General features: G+C 38.8%; 2 protein-coding genes across 15 annotated transcripts in view; both read left to right on the plus strand.

Moving 5' to 3' along the window:
- LOC127377080 (rap1 GTPase-activating protein 1) overlaps window positions 1–9,132 on the plus strand; it is a 55,874-nt gene extending 46,742 nt beyond the window's left edge. For 9 of the 14 annotated variants that reach the window (XM_051424691.1, XM_051424685.1, XM_051424686.1 and 6 more), the window contains 12 exons: window positions 266–421; window positions 501–572; window positions 697–783; window positions 899–1,039; window positions 2,524–2,655; window positions 3,992–4,069; window positions 5,052–5,161; window positions 5,379–5,498; window positions 5,646–5,781; window positions 5,858–5,969; window positions 6,840–6,919; window positions 7,420–9,132. In XM_051424691.1, the coding sequence (XP_051280651.1) occupies window positions 266–421; window positions 501–572; window positions 697–783; window positions 899–1,039; window positions 2,524–2,655; window positions 3,992–4,069; window positions 5,052–5,161; window positions 5,379–5,498; window positions 5,646–5,781; window positions 5,858–5,969; window positions 6,840–6,919; window positions 7,420–7,560 (1,365 nt within the window). In that variant the 3' untranslated portion in view covers window positions 7,561–9,132. Of the gene's footprint in view, window positions 1–265; window positions 422–500; window positions 573–696; window positions 784–898; window positions 1,040–2,523; window positions 2,656–3,991; window positions 4,070–5,051; window positions 5,162–5,378; window positions 5,499–5,597; window positions 5,782–5,857; window positions 5,970–6,839; window positions 6,920–7,094; window positions 7,143–7,419 lie in introns of those variants that run through there. The other 5 variants (XM_051424689.1, XM_051424690.1, XM_051424687.1 and 2 more) reach the window with 5 other exon arrangements.
- A 1,495-nt stretch (window positions 9,133–10,627) lies between these two features.
- aurkaip1 (aurora kinase A interacting protein 1) lies at window positions 10,628–12,342 on the plus strand. Its single transcript, XM_051425804.1, has 4 exons — window positions 10,628–10,727; window positions 11,106–11,214; window positions 11,328–11,791; window positions 12,042–12,342. The coding sequence occupies exons 2-4, from the start codon at window positions 11,163–11,165 to the stop codon at window positions 12,156–12,158; spliced, it is 633 nt and encodes a 210-aa protein (XP_051281764.1). The 5' UTR covers window positions 10,628–10,727; window positions 11,106–11,162; the 3' UTR covers window positions 12,159–12,342.
- The last annotated feature ends 917 nt before the right edge of the window (window positions 12,343–13,259 follow it).

The following is a 13,259-nucleotide window of genomic DNA, read 5'->3' on the forward strand; positions in this document are numbered from 1 at the left end:
AATTGGACTAGGCTTTATCAACAATTAGGGACTGCAGCAAAAGGGTCTCTTACTTATTGTCTTTCAAATTCAATTCCAACATTAAATATGTCCTGAAACATCATAGATTTTCTGCAACCTGCAGATAACAAATAACATTCTTACATATCATTCAATGCTTGGGATCAGTATCCTTTCATGTTACAGTAACTGTCTTGAGAGAAGCATACTAGATGTACCTATAAATTAATCTGTCATAAGTTGATATGTGGCTGGTGTGTTGCAGTTGCAGAGAAAACGTCACATAGGGAACGACATTGTGGCAATTGTATTCCAAGAGGAGAACACTCCCTTTGTACCGGACATGATCGCCTCCAACTTTCTCCACGCCTACGTTGTGGTCCAAGTGGTCAACCCCTGCTCTGACAATGTTCTCTACAGGGTAACTTATTTCCCTCATGGTTGACTTTGCTTCCTGTCATAAACACTACATTAAACCTCATCTTACTCTTAATTCGTAGGTGTCAGTGACAGCACGGGATGATGTACCTTTCTTTGGCCCAGCCCTCCCAAACCCGGCTGTCTTTAAAAAAGTATGTTTTTAAAAGTGACTTGTAGACCTGAACTACTGTTTCCTCTAGCCAGTGCACTTTCCTCCTGTTGGTCATCATTTAGTTTCTAATATGAGGGCTGGTCTCCTTGTTCCTCTCTTTCCAGGGCCCTGCATTCCATGAATTCCTTTTTACTAAGCTCATCAATGCAGAGTATGCCTGCTACAAAGCTGAGAAATTTGCCAAATTAGAGGTGAGTTGTTGAAAAGCATTTAAAACATTTCTGTCATTTTGCCAGAACCATGCAAAATATCCTTTGTTTCCCTTTCTTTCATTTCCCTCTTTTTGTGTGTGTGTATGTGTTTGAGGAACGAACGCGGTCAGCCTTGTTAGAGACCCTTTATGAGGAGCTCCACTTGAACAGCCAGGCCATGATGGGTATTGGAGGAGAGGACGACAAACTGGAAAATGGGAGTGGAGGAGGAGGGGGCTTCTTTGAGTCCTTCAAGGTAACTGGAGAGGCAGGAGCAGAAGCCGAGGCTTCAAACTGACAGCTTCCCTTGCTGCAACTCTCTGCTTCCAAAAAACAAAAAGAGTATGACAATAAGTAAAAGAAATGTGCTACAACATGTTCTTTGTAGTGATTTAATTTCTATATTTTGCTTACAATACCACAAATATAGGAGCACTGTTTTTTTTTTTACAAAGACTGAAATTGTAATTAAAGTTTAGATTTACCTTAATTAAAGAAGTAGTTTGACATTTTTGGAAATACAGTTATCTGCTTTCTTACTGAGGGTTAGATGAGAAGATAGATACCACACTAAATAGGAAGCTACAGCCAGCAGCAGGTTATCTTAGTTTAGCATAGAGACTGGAAACTGGGTAAGACAGTGGCTCAGAGCTTCAGACAGAACCCACATTGCTCACTGAAAAACACACAAATTGTCGTTTTTTACACTTTGGCTTTTGTATAGATGGAACAAATTACATAGCCAAATTACAAGCCAGCCAACTATCTCCACCCCCTTGTTTCCAATCTTTATGCTAAGCTAAGCTAAGCCGCAGATGGCTGTAGCTTCTATAGTGGACACATTTGAGAGTCCTACTGATCTTCTTATCTAATGTTCAGGTACAGGGCAAAAAAGCACATTTTCCAAAATGTCTAACTATACCTTGAAGTGTTATAGTAAGACTATAAAAGTAATTGTTACTGACTGCTTTACTGCTATGAACAGTATAAAATTGGCATCAACAGTAGTTACAATAATCAATTTTTGTACCAGCTGTCATATTTTTCTCCTGTGGATGTAAAAAAGGGTGTCTCCTTTCTGGTAGTCTTTCAGGATTGCTCTTGTCTATATGCAAGCTGTGGGATGTAAGGGCTTTGTCAGTCTCCCTCAGTCTCTATCAGTCTGACTGAAGAGAAGCTCTGCTGCTTAGTCCTGCTGGAACACACCACTCTTTACTTTCCAGCTTTTCTTCCCCTTGTTTCCTAGCTGTTTTGTGCTGCTGTGCTCTGCATGCTCCAGTGTTTAGACACTGGTCACTTATTGATATGATTCTGTCATCTCTGTATGTCATAATATCAAAGGGAACGGATAGATTTCTTTCACCATCAGATGCCTTTGCCTCTATACTCTGCTCCACGCCTGCAAAGAGGTACACTGGGCTTTAAACTTCTCCTGGCTGTGTTTAAACTCAGCGTGGTCAGACATCTGTTCGCCCTTCTACTTCCCCTCTCTTCTCTTACCACCTATCTACACATAATGACTCATCTGAACCCCCCTCCGGGCACTAAAGCTTAGCAGTGTTCTCTGTCGCTTCCTTGTCTGTCAGGATTAGCATCAACCCAGCTCTCTCTGCCTGTAGTGGTCAGTGTTCAGGAACCGCCCTGAGGCTCCTCTTGGCCTGTAATGCTGTACAGCGATGCTGAGGGGTCACAGGGGTCAGTGCCATCTGAATGTATCTCCTCCTCCTCGTCTCTCTGTAGCGGGTGATCCGCAGCAGGAGCCAGTCTATGGATGCCACGGGTCTTACTTTCAAGAAGCCGCACACAGTCTCCACTAGCCTCAGCGGCAGCTTTAACCACGACCCCGCAGAGAGCCCCAAATTCCCAGGGATAGTAAGTACAGTGCCACTCCTCCTGGTCTTGAGTGAGGAGTCTCGCTTCTTCTGCCTCTCCCAGCAGTTCTACTAAAGTTTCTGCCCCCTCCTCCCTCACTTGCCTGCTGCACTAACTTCTCACGGAGAAGGGCTGCACGCTCGGTCGAGTGGAGCATTTACGCCTGGGTCTTAAAATTGGCTCTCACATTGCAACAGTCGCACATTGTCTGCCACCACAAAATGAAGTGATTCGACACTCATAGACTTGAATGCTTGTAGGACACAAGGTGAACTTCTCCCCTGGGTTAAAGCTGCTTCTGATATTTACTGTTTTTAGCTGTGTTCTAATAATATTTAATCCACATGCATCTGCATTGTTCATAAGTCCTCACATGAATTCTAATAAATGTGGATTGGTCCTGTTTGTGTGTCTGTCTGTGTGTGTGTGAGTGTGTGTGTATGTTTGTGTGCTTGTGTGCATGCCAGCCAAAGCTTGTGGACTTTTTTGGGTGATCACACAGTATTTGTGATTATGATTTAGAACAAATGACTATTTCTGTCATCATGTAAAGACCTTGTATCTCCAAATGGCATTTTTTCCTTTTTTGAGTTTATATAATTGGTTCTGAAAACATTACATGTTACGCAATCATTTTTCAACTCAGAGAGGAGCTTTTCATCCCTCAGTTAAAAATAAAACATATAACTCACTTAATTTGTAGTTACAAGGTCCTCACTTAACAGTCACTATGCATATACTGCTTGTCTGATATATATTATATACTGTATATTTTGGGGGACTGTGGTTATGGTATTTTTAATGGAAATCCTCTGATTTGTATGGAAGTGAAAATAATTTCTGCAAACAGCACACATTTATACTGTATTTCTACATCACATTTAAGATCACCTTCAAAAATAAGTAACCACTAATATTAACCAACATGCTATACTAACGAATATAACCCTAGCTTGCCTTTGGCCCATAACCCTGTCTTGATGTGAAACCTAATGTGTAACATGCTGTATGTCCTCCTCTGCTGTTTTTATCTCTTCATCCTCTTTCTCACAGGCATATGGCGCACATAACTGGCTCATCTCTTCTCTCTCCCATTCAGCTGCCTGTGTTGCACCCATGGACCCAAAATGTCCCTCTTTGTATTCACCAATTAACACGTGCTTTGTATTTTGTTTGAACAACCTAACTTACTGCATGGAATCTCATATATATTTGTATATATCTCATGTTTTCTCCCCCCCCTTTTACCCTCCTCTCCTCCTATTGTCCTCTGTCCTCATCACACTCTCTCTCTCTCTCTCTCTCTCTCTGTATCTCCTCTTCCTGTGTGGCTCAGTCATTGCTTGTCCCAGGCAAAAGTCCCAGTAAATATGGACGTCGAGGCAGTGCCATAGGGATAGGAACAGTAGAAGAGGTTCATGTCTAATTCTAACTACTCTCTAACTCTTCGCTTCTCCTCTTTGCTCCTTTTTATTGTCTGCTTGGCTCCACTGTATCGTGCCCAAACACTTTTCTCTGTACATTTCAGCACTCTGTATAGTGTGCATTGTGTGTTACAGACAGAATACATTGTACAAATTGATCTCTCATTTTCGGATTTGTCAATTCCAATCTTTGGTAATTTACATACACTACTGTCTAGAAAGCATTCAAATAATTAATCATCACAAATCATTCACATATTAAGAGATAAGCAGCTATGAATGTGGCACGTAGACAGTAAAAGTTATATTTGAAAGAGTCACCCTCGGCTCTTTACTGACTCTTTTCTTCTGTTCTTCCTGTCCTATCTGCTTTACTGTGCCTTCTGTAGTCTCTTATGACAATCCTGTATTTTAATTCCAGTATGCTTAATTCTCTATTTGTTTAAAAATGATGAATATTAATGATTTAATGACCCCCTTACAGAAAAATTATTTTTAAAAATCCTCCTCCTGCTCTTTGAAGCCACATTGAATAAAGGGCTTTTTCAAGTTCTTATTTTGAGAGCTTTAAAAGGGAGATTGAATGAACAAAGCAGTCGCTGAGAAAGCATATTTAGTGGTAGGCCCTGGAGCCTTTAAATCCATCTTTCATCTCCCGCCTTAGTGTGCTCTGCTCTGGCTGAAAGACTGGCACCGGGGCTTGACATTAAGCTGCTAAGTGCATATTTTAAGTTTTTTTTCATCACTGTAACAACTCAAAGGGAGCAATGTTACTGTTCTGCCTTATAATTCAGTTTTGAATGCAGTAAAATGGCATTTGAGAGGTTATGTCAAAATAACCATTATCTCCCCTCAGTAGTAAATAAACTGATTGATAAGCTCTTTAGATTAACTTAATATTACTCAAAGATATTTAAGGTATTAGAAGTGTTTTGACTCTGACACTGACTGCCTGTCCTCTCTCCCTGGCAGTCTTTGATAATCCCGGGGAAAAGCCCGACTAGGAAAAAGTCTGGTCCTTTCAGCTCCAGGAGAAGCAGTGCCATTGGTATTGAAAACATTCAAGAAGTCCAGGAGAAGAGGTGACAAAAGACATATTACTGCTGTATTTATCTTTGTTTCTACCCATACACCATTTTCTTATTTTCTCCTGTGCTATCTTTTGAATCTAACGCCTTGTAATCATAATTATTTACCACCTTTTACTTGTTACTGATGCATGCATATTTTATTGATTTTGTCTATGTTGCGCCCTATTAGCTTTTCATGATATTTTGTACCACATGTCTAATGCAACAGTAGAGAGAACTCGCCAAATACCCAGAAGACCCCTGACAGTGGTCACGTGTCTCAAGATCCCAAATCTGACAACTCATCCAATCAGAGCTCCCCTGAAGTGCTCACAACCACAAAGAACAGGTGTGTATAATGGATATATTGATCATACGTTTCTTTGCGTTATCGCTGGGCAATCCTCAGCTGCGGCAGCATGTTGAATGACTGTGTCCTATACATAAGATAAAATCAGGGTTGGCTGTGCTGGAGAGTGGTTAACCCAGGGTGTAGTTCTTATCTCGGTGGCAGGGCCCCATCCATCCCCGAGGGTCAAGACCTCTCGCGCTCCTCCTCCAATGCTAGCAGCTTCGCCAGTGTGGTGGAGGAGAACGAGACAGAGGCCACAGAGGACTATGACACCGGCATGGTGAGTGCTATATTCAATATGTGTTCTTGTAGGTTATCGGTTTGTCTAATATCTAATATACACCGTGTATCTGCAGGAGAGTCTGTCATCTGCCGGGACACCACACAAACGAGATTCCTTCACCTACAACACCTGGATGGAGGACAGCATCAGCAGCACTAGTACCACCAGTCGTGGTAACTCCCCAGGTGAGAGAGGTTGGGTGTTTGGAGAAGCATGTCCAGCATATTAAGTTTGTTTAAAAAAAAAAAAAAAAAAAGCTCTTTTTTTATATTTATTGATTTAATTATTCACTTTATCATTTTCGGGAACACTTCATAATAAGGGTAGAAAACACGGATGCTTACTGATTCACTGATGCATAACTAATACATGCAGTGACTCATGATGATTAATGCATGAGTTAATGCAGGATGTATCATTAATTCCTTTTGCTCTCCAGTCAACGATAATTAAGTCACTATGAGTTTATGTGATTAGTTAACGCTTAATGGATTATCAATAAATGGATGTTATCTCACATGTCCATAGTCCTCCTTGAAGGGTCATCATGGAATGAAATGGAGATTATTCTGGAGATATATGGACATTTTCCTCATGCACTAAAGAAACAGAAACAGTGATCGAAAGAGTACTTTTAACAGTATTCCTGTTGTTCTACTAACATGATTTAATATCTTACCTCACCAATGAGGAAATACACAGGCTATAGCATGTTTGAATGGCTTCAATTTCTATCTTTGAGAATGCACACACAGCAAGATGCAGATCAAAATTAAAACACATATCATCACTCTTAGTGAACACAAAACCTTTTACGAAAGACCAAAAAATACACATTAAATAATATTACAACCATCTTTTCAGAATATTCTTTATCAAGTACAATTTTTCATCTTAAACCATAAATGGGTAAAAACATTGAATATACATTTTTCAATATAAAGCAACAAATTATGTGTTCTCTCTACCTGATTTTTATATTCAAATCTATGATGTGATGGACATATATTACTATGATATTTGAGGCTTAATATACTGTTACACTCAATCTTCAGGACCTGGTAAGCCAGAGCGAGGGAAGGGGACAGATATCCGTATCAAACTGGAACGACCACATGATCATCAGTCCTCATCGGTGAGTCAACGTCATCCTGGACTACACTGAATTTCTTACTTCTCAGTTATGAGCTACCTTTCAATCACCTTTGTTGCTCCGCATGATTTCCTTCTTTGGATTTTTTTAAACTGCTTTTCGTGTGTTGATGCTGATGGTTTTTTTTTTATTGCTGTTTGTGCATCTCTGTGTGCAGAACTGTTAGCTCCATCCACCTGGTTGTATCCTGAATCTCCATCTTCAGGTTAGACTTTCCTCTGTACTCTTTTGTCATATCTCAGTCCACAGATTTCAACTTTGGACCAGATATAGTGTATATACACAAATTAAATTGTGCTTATGCTTGTGTATTGTATATGTACTTTATATTCAGGTGTTTTCTGTGTAACTGCTTGTCAAAGTAACATAGCAATTAACAAAACAAAAGCATATAGATGCAAATAATTGTTTTAGTTACGAATGTGACTGATAATATACATATAGCTCCTTTTAAATGTTTTACATCTCTCTTATCCCCAAAGCATTCCCATAAGTCACAATCCCTCTGGGAGATGAGACAAGTGCAGGCGTTCGCCATGACCAATGATGAGAAGGAGGAAGAAAAGGAAGATGAGAAAGAAGACAAAAAGCAGGTGGAGCCTGGCCAGTCTGCTGCTCAGTGAGGGCCAGAGTGCAGCTTATCCAGAAACCTGGGGGACACTGGAGAGGATGACGCACAAAGAGGGGCCAGCTTTTGCACAGTGTTGTTTCCTTCCACTCTTTTCTTTGCCTGTCCACACATCTGTTGCCTAGTTGTATATTTTTTGTTTTTTTTACCACACCTATTGTTTCAAAAGTGCATATTTTTATCTACAGATGTGCTTGTAAGAGATACAACTTTGGTTTAGTTTGTCTTGTTGAAGCCCAGGTCTGCTGGCTATTCAGGGTAAAGACAGTACAACTGAGCTCTTTGAAGAGATTGTGAGAAAGACTTTTTGCTGGAACAAAGAAAAGATAACTGGAGGTTTTACCAAATCAAAGGTTTTGGCTCAATAAAGATCTCTAATGTATGAATAATACCAAATATTCATTAAAGATGGCTATTTTCTGACAAAACATCTAATGTGATATAGAAATTTTCTGTTGGATGTAGTCAAATGTGATTATTTTCTGGGTTAAATCCAAATAGACAGACTGTATAGCTGCAGCAAAACAATTGGATACTTTCCTTTTATCACCCAAATCCCCACAAGATAAGATTACAAACTCAACACCACAGGTCACTGTGAAAAGAGCAATGCATTGTAGATAACATGAAATGGCCTTAAAACTTAAACATGCAATTTCTTTGTCCCTGAGACTTATTTTACCTAATTTTTGACTCACATGTTCTGCAGCCAATAATGGGATTGCAATATTAGATCAAACGTAAAACTAATATATTCAGAATAATTTCTAAGCATACTAGTTTTTCTTAAAAAATGGTTGTGCAATGCAGTTATACTTCAGCACTGTCTGTATAGTCTGATAATGTATGGATATACCCATCAATGACTGATTTAACTGCTTTGTCTGTCTTGTCTGTCGTTGAGGATACCAGTCTCTTGCTTTTTCCTCTCTAATGTATGTTTTTATTTATTGATTTGTTTCCTGTTAAAGTGGCATTTATGGTATACATCTGTTATACTGTATCTTTTTGGTGACTACATTCAGCATCCTGTCATATGATCATACTGTATATGTTGCTTTGGAGTAAATTATAATGTTGTCATCTGTAAAGCTCTATTTCAAGGGTGAGATCTCTTCAGTGCAGTAAACATGCAATGCAATTATAATAAAATAGTGAATATTTATTTGCTTTTAACGCGAGAAAAAAAACTCAATATACAACTACTGATTTTGTAAATAGATGTTTAGTTGGAGTACATAGTGTATAATACTAGCCTTTGATTTAAATGGGACAGCTTGAAATTACTGCCAAGCCAACAATTTATTGTTGTTTTATTTTTCGTACCCTTAAAAATATTAATTTGAGGGTTTTGTAGAAGAAAATTATTTTAAAAGCTATTCAGACTGTTCTGTAAAAGGGAAAAGTAGATCCTGCTGATCATTTCAGTTGCCTTATCATCACAAAATGATGTAAGTATGGATAGTAAAGCAAATAGTTAATAGCCAGCAGGATTTACAATGAAATGAATGTTTGGTTGTTGTTGTTGTTGTTGTTTTTATTGTAAATAAATGCCCTGAGAACTTTACAGTCTGTTGCACACATACTCTCTTGCTTCATGCTTCATGTCACTCAATGAAATCCAATTCTCTGACTTTTAATTGTTCTCAAAATTCTGTTGTTGTAGACAAATACAGTATTATGAGTGCCACATAGTGAAAATCCCCTGCTGTGAAATGTCTACAAACTGCAGATGTTCCACTTCCCGTCGTCTTAATGAAAGCTAGGAGAGAAAACCCCATGAATAAATGATCTGATGTGGCTGCCCACAAGCATGTAAAACTAGAGCAATCTAAAAGTGGAGGCTTCCCTGGTTATACAACTGTGTCACATGGAAGAAAGCAACATTTTCAGTTTTAATGAGTCAAACGGAAATAAAACTGAATCATGATTGAAATGGGCAGTAAAAAATGTATCTGCTCACAAATGGGCCGATTGTAACACATTCATAGGTTTAGAAATACGCAATTTTAATATGGTTAACAACACAAAGAACATACAATTGAAATTCTGCTCTGCCCTGAATGCACTAGACTTAATGCTAATAAGTGCCAGAAAATATGCAAAAAAATTCATACTGTAAGTAAAGTAAGAAAGGTCAGTCTGTGAAGTGAAGGTCAGTTTTGTGCATATAAAGCAGCAGTAGCTTCCTGTTCTGTAAGGCACAGGCCTTTGCACCCCTGGGCCATGCTCTGTTTTTATTAGGCTACCAGCAGATGTTTGAAATACAGTAAAAAAAATAAACCAGAGCATGTTAACAAATATACTACTAATACTGGTACCACAGATAACAACTACAATTTGGGAATTTGAGTAGTATCAAATATGAGATTGAATTCTTCTTCTTTCCGTTTACAGCTACAGTTATTTATGCCACACAGAATTAGTGTCAGCTGTTCACACTTCACATTCTTCTTTACTCATCTTGTTAATACACGTCATGTGACCCCATTAGGAAGTTCCTGTCTGACTTTTTGCTGATGTAAGATAAATACTGATGAACTCGTGCATGTGGTCTGCAGTGCTGGTAGTAACTGACAACATGTGATCGAGATACAAAAACTAAGTAACTATATTCAGCCCAGATATCCTCTGTGGTCTATAGATCTTCACAGGGGAATGGGGTAAATCTTATGTTATTCCATTGCGCAGCTGATTTGAGTTTAGAGCAACCAAACACAGACACACAGGAGAAAAATGGATAAATAACTACAGAAGACATTGAGTCAAAACCTCACCTGAATGAGACTAATGGTCTAATTCACTTACCATTGCTACTTTGATTGTTAGTGCCCCCCAGTGGAGTCACTTAAATTCTAATTAAATAATTTTTGAATTTTTTAAGATTTTATTTCAAAGAATAATTAAATAATAGTAAACACATACACAGGTTATTATTATTCTTCTTATTATTATTCTTATTCTTATTCTTCTTTTATTATTATTATTATTATTATTATTATCTAAAGGAAAATTGGTTCTCAGAGGTTTTAAGTAGTCGCTACGGCGGAACCTTCTGTCCGCTCTGAGAAACAGAAAGCGCCCTAAACTTGTGTCGCACGGACCGGATGTGGTGTTTTGGAGTCACATTGAAGACCAAAACCCCGGTCACCGCTGCAGAAGGTAACTTAACACTGTCCGTGAAGTATGTAAATGAATTGCAGTCGAGTTTGTCGGATAGGTGATGGCAGAAACATTGTTTTTAGTGACACTATCGCGACCTTCATCTCCGAGGTGGAGCTACGTTGCTAGCTAGCATTAGCTGCACCCGGAGCACTGCTCTACGCGTGGACACCGGCTGACTGAAGAGATACCTTGAAGTTTGGTCATATTGTGTTAATTAATCATCATTTTTACATTCGCTTGGTAACGTCAGTGCATTTAATATTCTTTCCATCACCAGAAATCCTCGCATTTGAGAAGCTGGATCCAGATTTTGTTACATGTTATTGTATATAAACCAGCTATGACTTACACACTGTGCTTTGCTCATGCCCACAGGACAAGTGAGCAGCAGTCAGCTCATTCCTGATGACTTTATGTGGATGATCACTCACAATGTTTACTTCAAAGCTTGTCCCTCGTCTCAGTCTATTACGTAGAGCATCTTGTAAGTATGAACCAATATGTCTTCCAATCTGCATGTAGCTATGTAATCTCATCCTAAACTGTATTTCCTGTGTGAGTATTGACATCATTTTTTTTTTTTAGCTTAATGACCAGGTGCACTTCAAGCTCAGGGAGAAATTTTGAATGGACGTGTACAACCGGTCCTTCCTGCTTACTGCTGTTCACTAAACCAGAAACTGAGAAACTATTCAACAGCAGCAGACAACGCATCTCCTCCTCGATGGGTCCAACTTGAGCCAGAACTGGATGAGGCTCTTGTGCCGCGTAAATTGTCAGTAAGTCCTCTGGAGAGCTGGCTCTCCCTGCGCTACTCCCTCCCTCCCCTGCTCGAGTCCGCTCTGCCGCAGGAGGACGTTGGGCTGCTGGAAGAGAAGGTGCTGCCACCCGTCTCTGTCCCTGTTATGGAGGATGGGGAGGGTTCAGTAACACCCCTCAGCTGTAAGAATGTTCTGAAGACCCGACGGCGGATGATAAACCGGCATAAATACAGGAAGCTGCAAAAACGGACTAAATTCTTGAAGAGGAGAGTGATGGAGGGAAGGGGGAAAAGGAAGCAGGTGAGAGTTTCCTCTTTAAAAAAGGATTCTGAAGACAGATTATTTCGTACTGTTCTGAAACATTTTTCCTTTTGGTTTCTACAAATTAATACTAATTTGAATTTCATAAGAAAATAATGAAGAATTTAACTAACTATGTATATATGTGTATAACTGGCAGCAAAGTCTTGACTATACTTGAGAGAAGAAGAATTTTTCTAAACTAGCTGAATATGAATTTACTTTACACATTGAGTTTGCCCTTTTGCAGAGGCGATTCGAAGAGGATCTGAAGAGGATTTGGAGACGAGCTGGACTGAAGAAATCTCCAGAGGGATGGACTACACCTAAGCTCTTCATTAAGCAACATGGAAACAAAAGCAAATGAGAAACACTGACGTTGACTTTGAGTTTGTGTCACTTCCCTCACACTGGACGGCTCTGCCCATCAGCCCACTTTCTGTGTTTTGCAGCTTTATTGAAACATGTTTCAGTAATGAGGACATATTCCTTATGTGTACATTTATTTTTAACCAAGTGTACATAATCTAATAAAGATCTTTCTCTGTCAAGCCCAAGGCATCGTGTGCTGTTACTTTCTGTTAGCCTTATTTTAGGCTGACAGTAGAATTATATGAGAGCTATAACTTACATATCCAGTTCTTACTGTGGATGGCAGTATTGTGCAAAGAAAAAATGCATTCACCCAGGAATTTAAGTTTTTTTGTTTACTTTATTACCCTCATAGCACAACTAAAACAGAAATAAGAGCACCAAATTCTGAGTTGACTGTGACTATTTTAAAATATAATTAGTTTATATAATAGAATTTTGTATAACATGTTTTCCCCCTATGCAAGATGACAACCACTCCACCTTTGGTAAGGTGCTGGAAGCTTAATGTGTCCAAACTAGTGAAGATTTCCGCACACTTAGATCCATGCAATATAATATATATCACTTTATTTAGGAAGCTTTCACTCTATCTCACCAGATAGACCGAAAGCAAGCTTTTATCTGTGGAAATCTTCACCTACAGTAAAGATTTATGTTTTTCTTCTAAGATCAAAAAGAGGAAAATGAGTAAGGGCCTTCTAGTATCCCTTCCTAATGTTAAAGTTTTCCAAGAACTACATTTACTTTAACCATATAAACTACTGATATCTTCAGATATATAACTGAAAATCATTTCTTTCTCAATAAGGACTGATATAAGCCTTATTTAACCCTCTGCATTTAGAAGCATAACTAATGTAAACAGATCTATAACAATCGCAAGACTCTGGTTTTGTTGTGTCAGTGTATTATAAGATTTCTTCATTTCAGACTGATACCAAGTTTCCTCTGTTCTGAATTTCGGGCCTGTTTACATTTAGTAGTGCATTTTTCATATGTGTGTAGTATGTTTTAGTTTTAGAAAACCTTTCAACGTCTTATTAGACTTTTACTACACATGTTTTCGTGAAGACTGCAGCACAGAAGTACAGCA

Source organism: Dicentrarchus labrax, unplaced genomic scaffold, assembly GCF_905237075.1.
Source record: "Dicentrarchus labrax unplaced genomic scaffold, dlabrax2021, whole genome shotgun sequence".
Classification (NCBI taxonomy): domain Eukaryota; kingdom Metazoa; phylum Chordata; class Actinopteri; family Moronidae; genus Dicentrarchus; species Dicentrarchus labrax.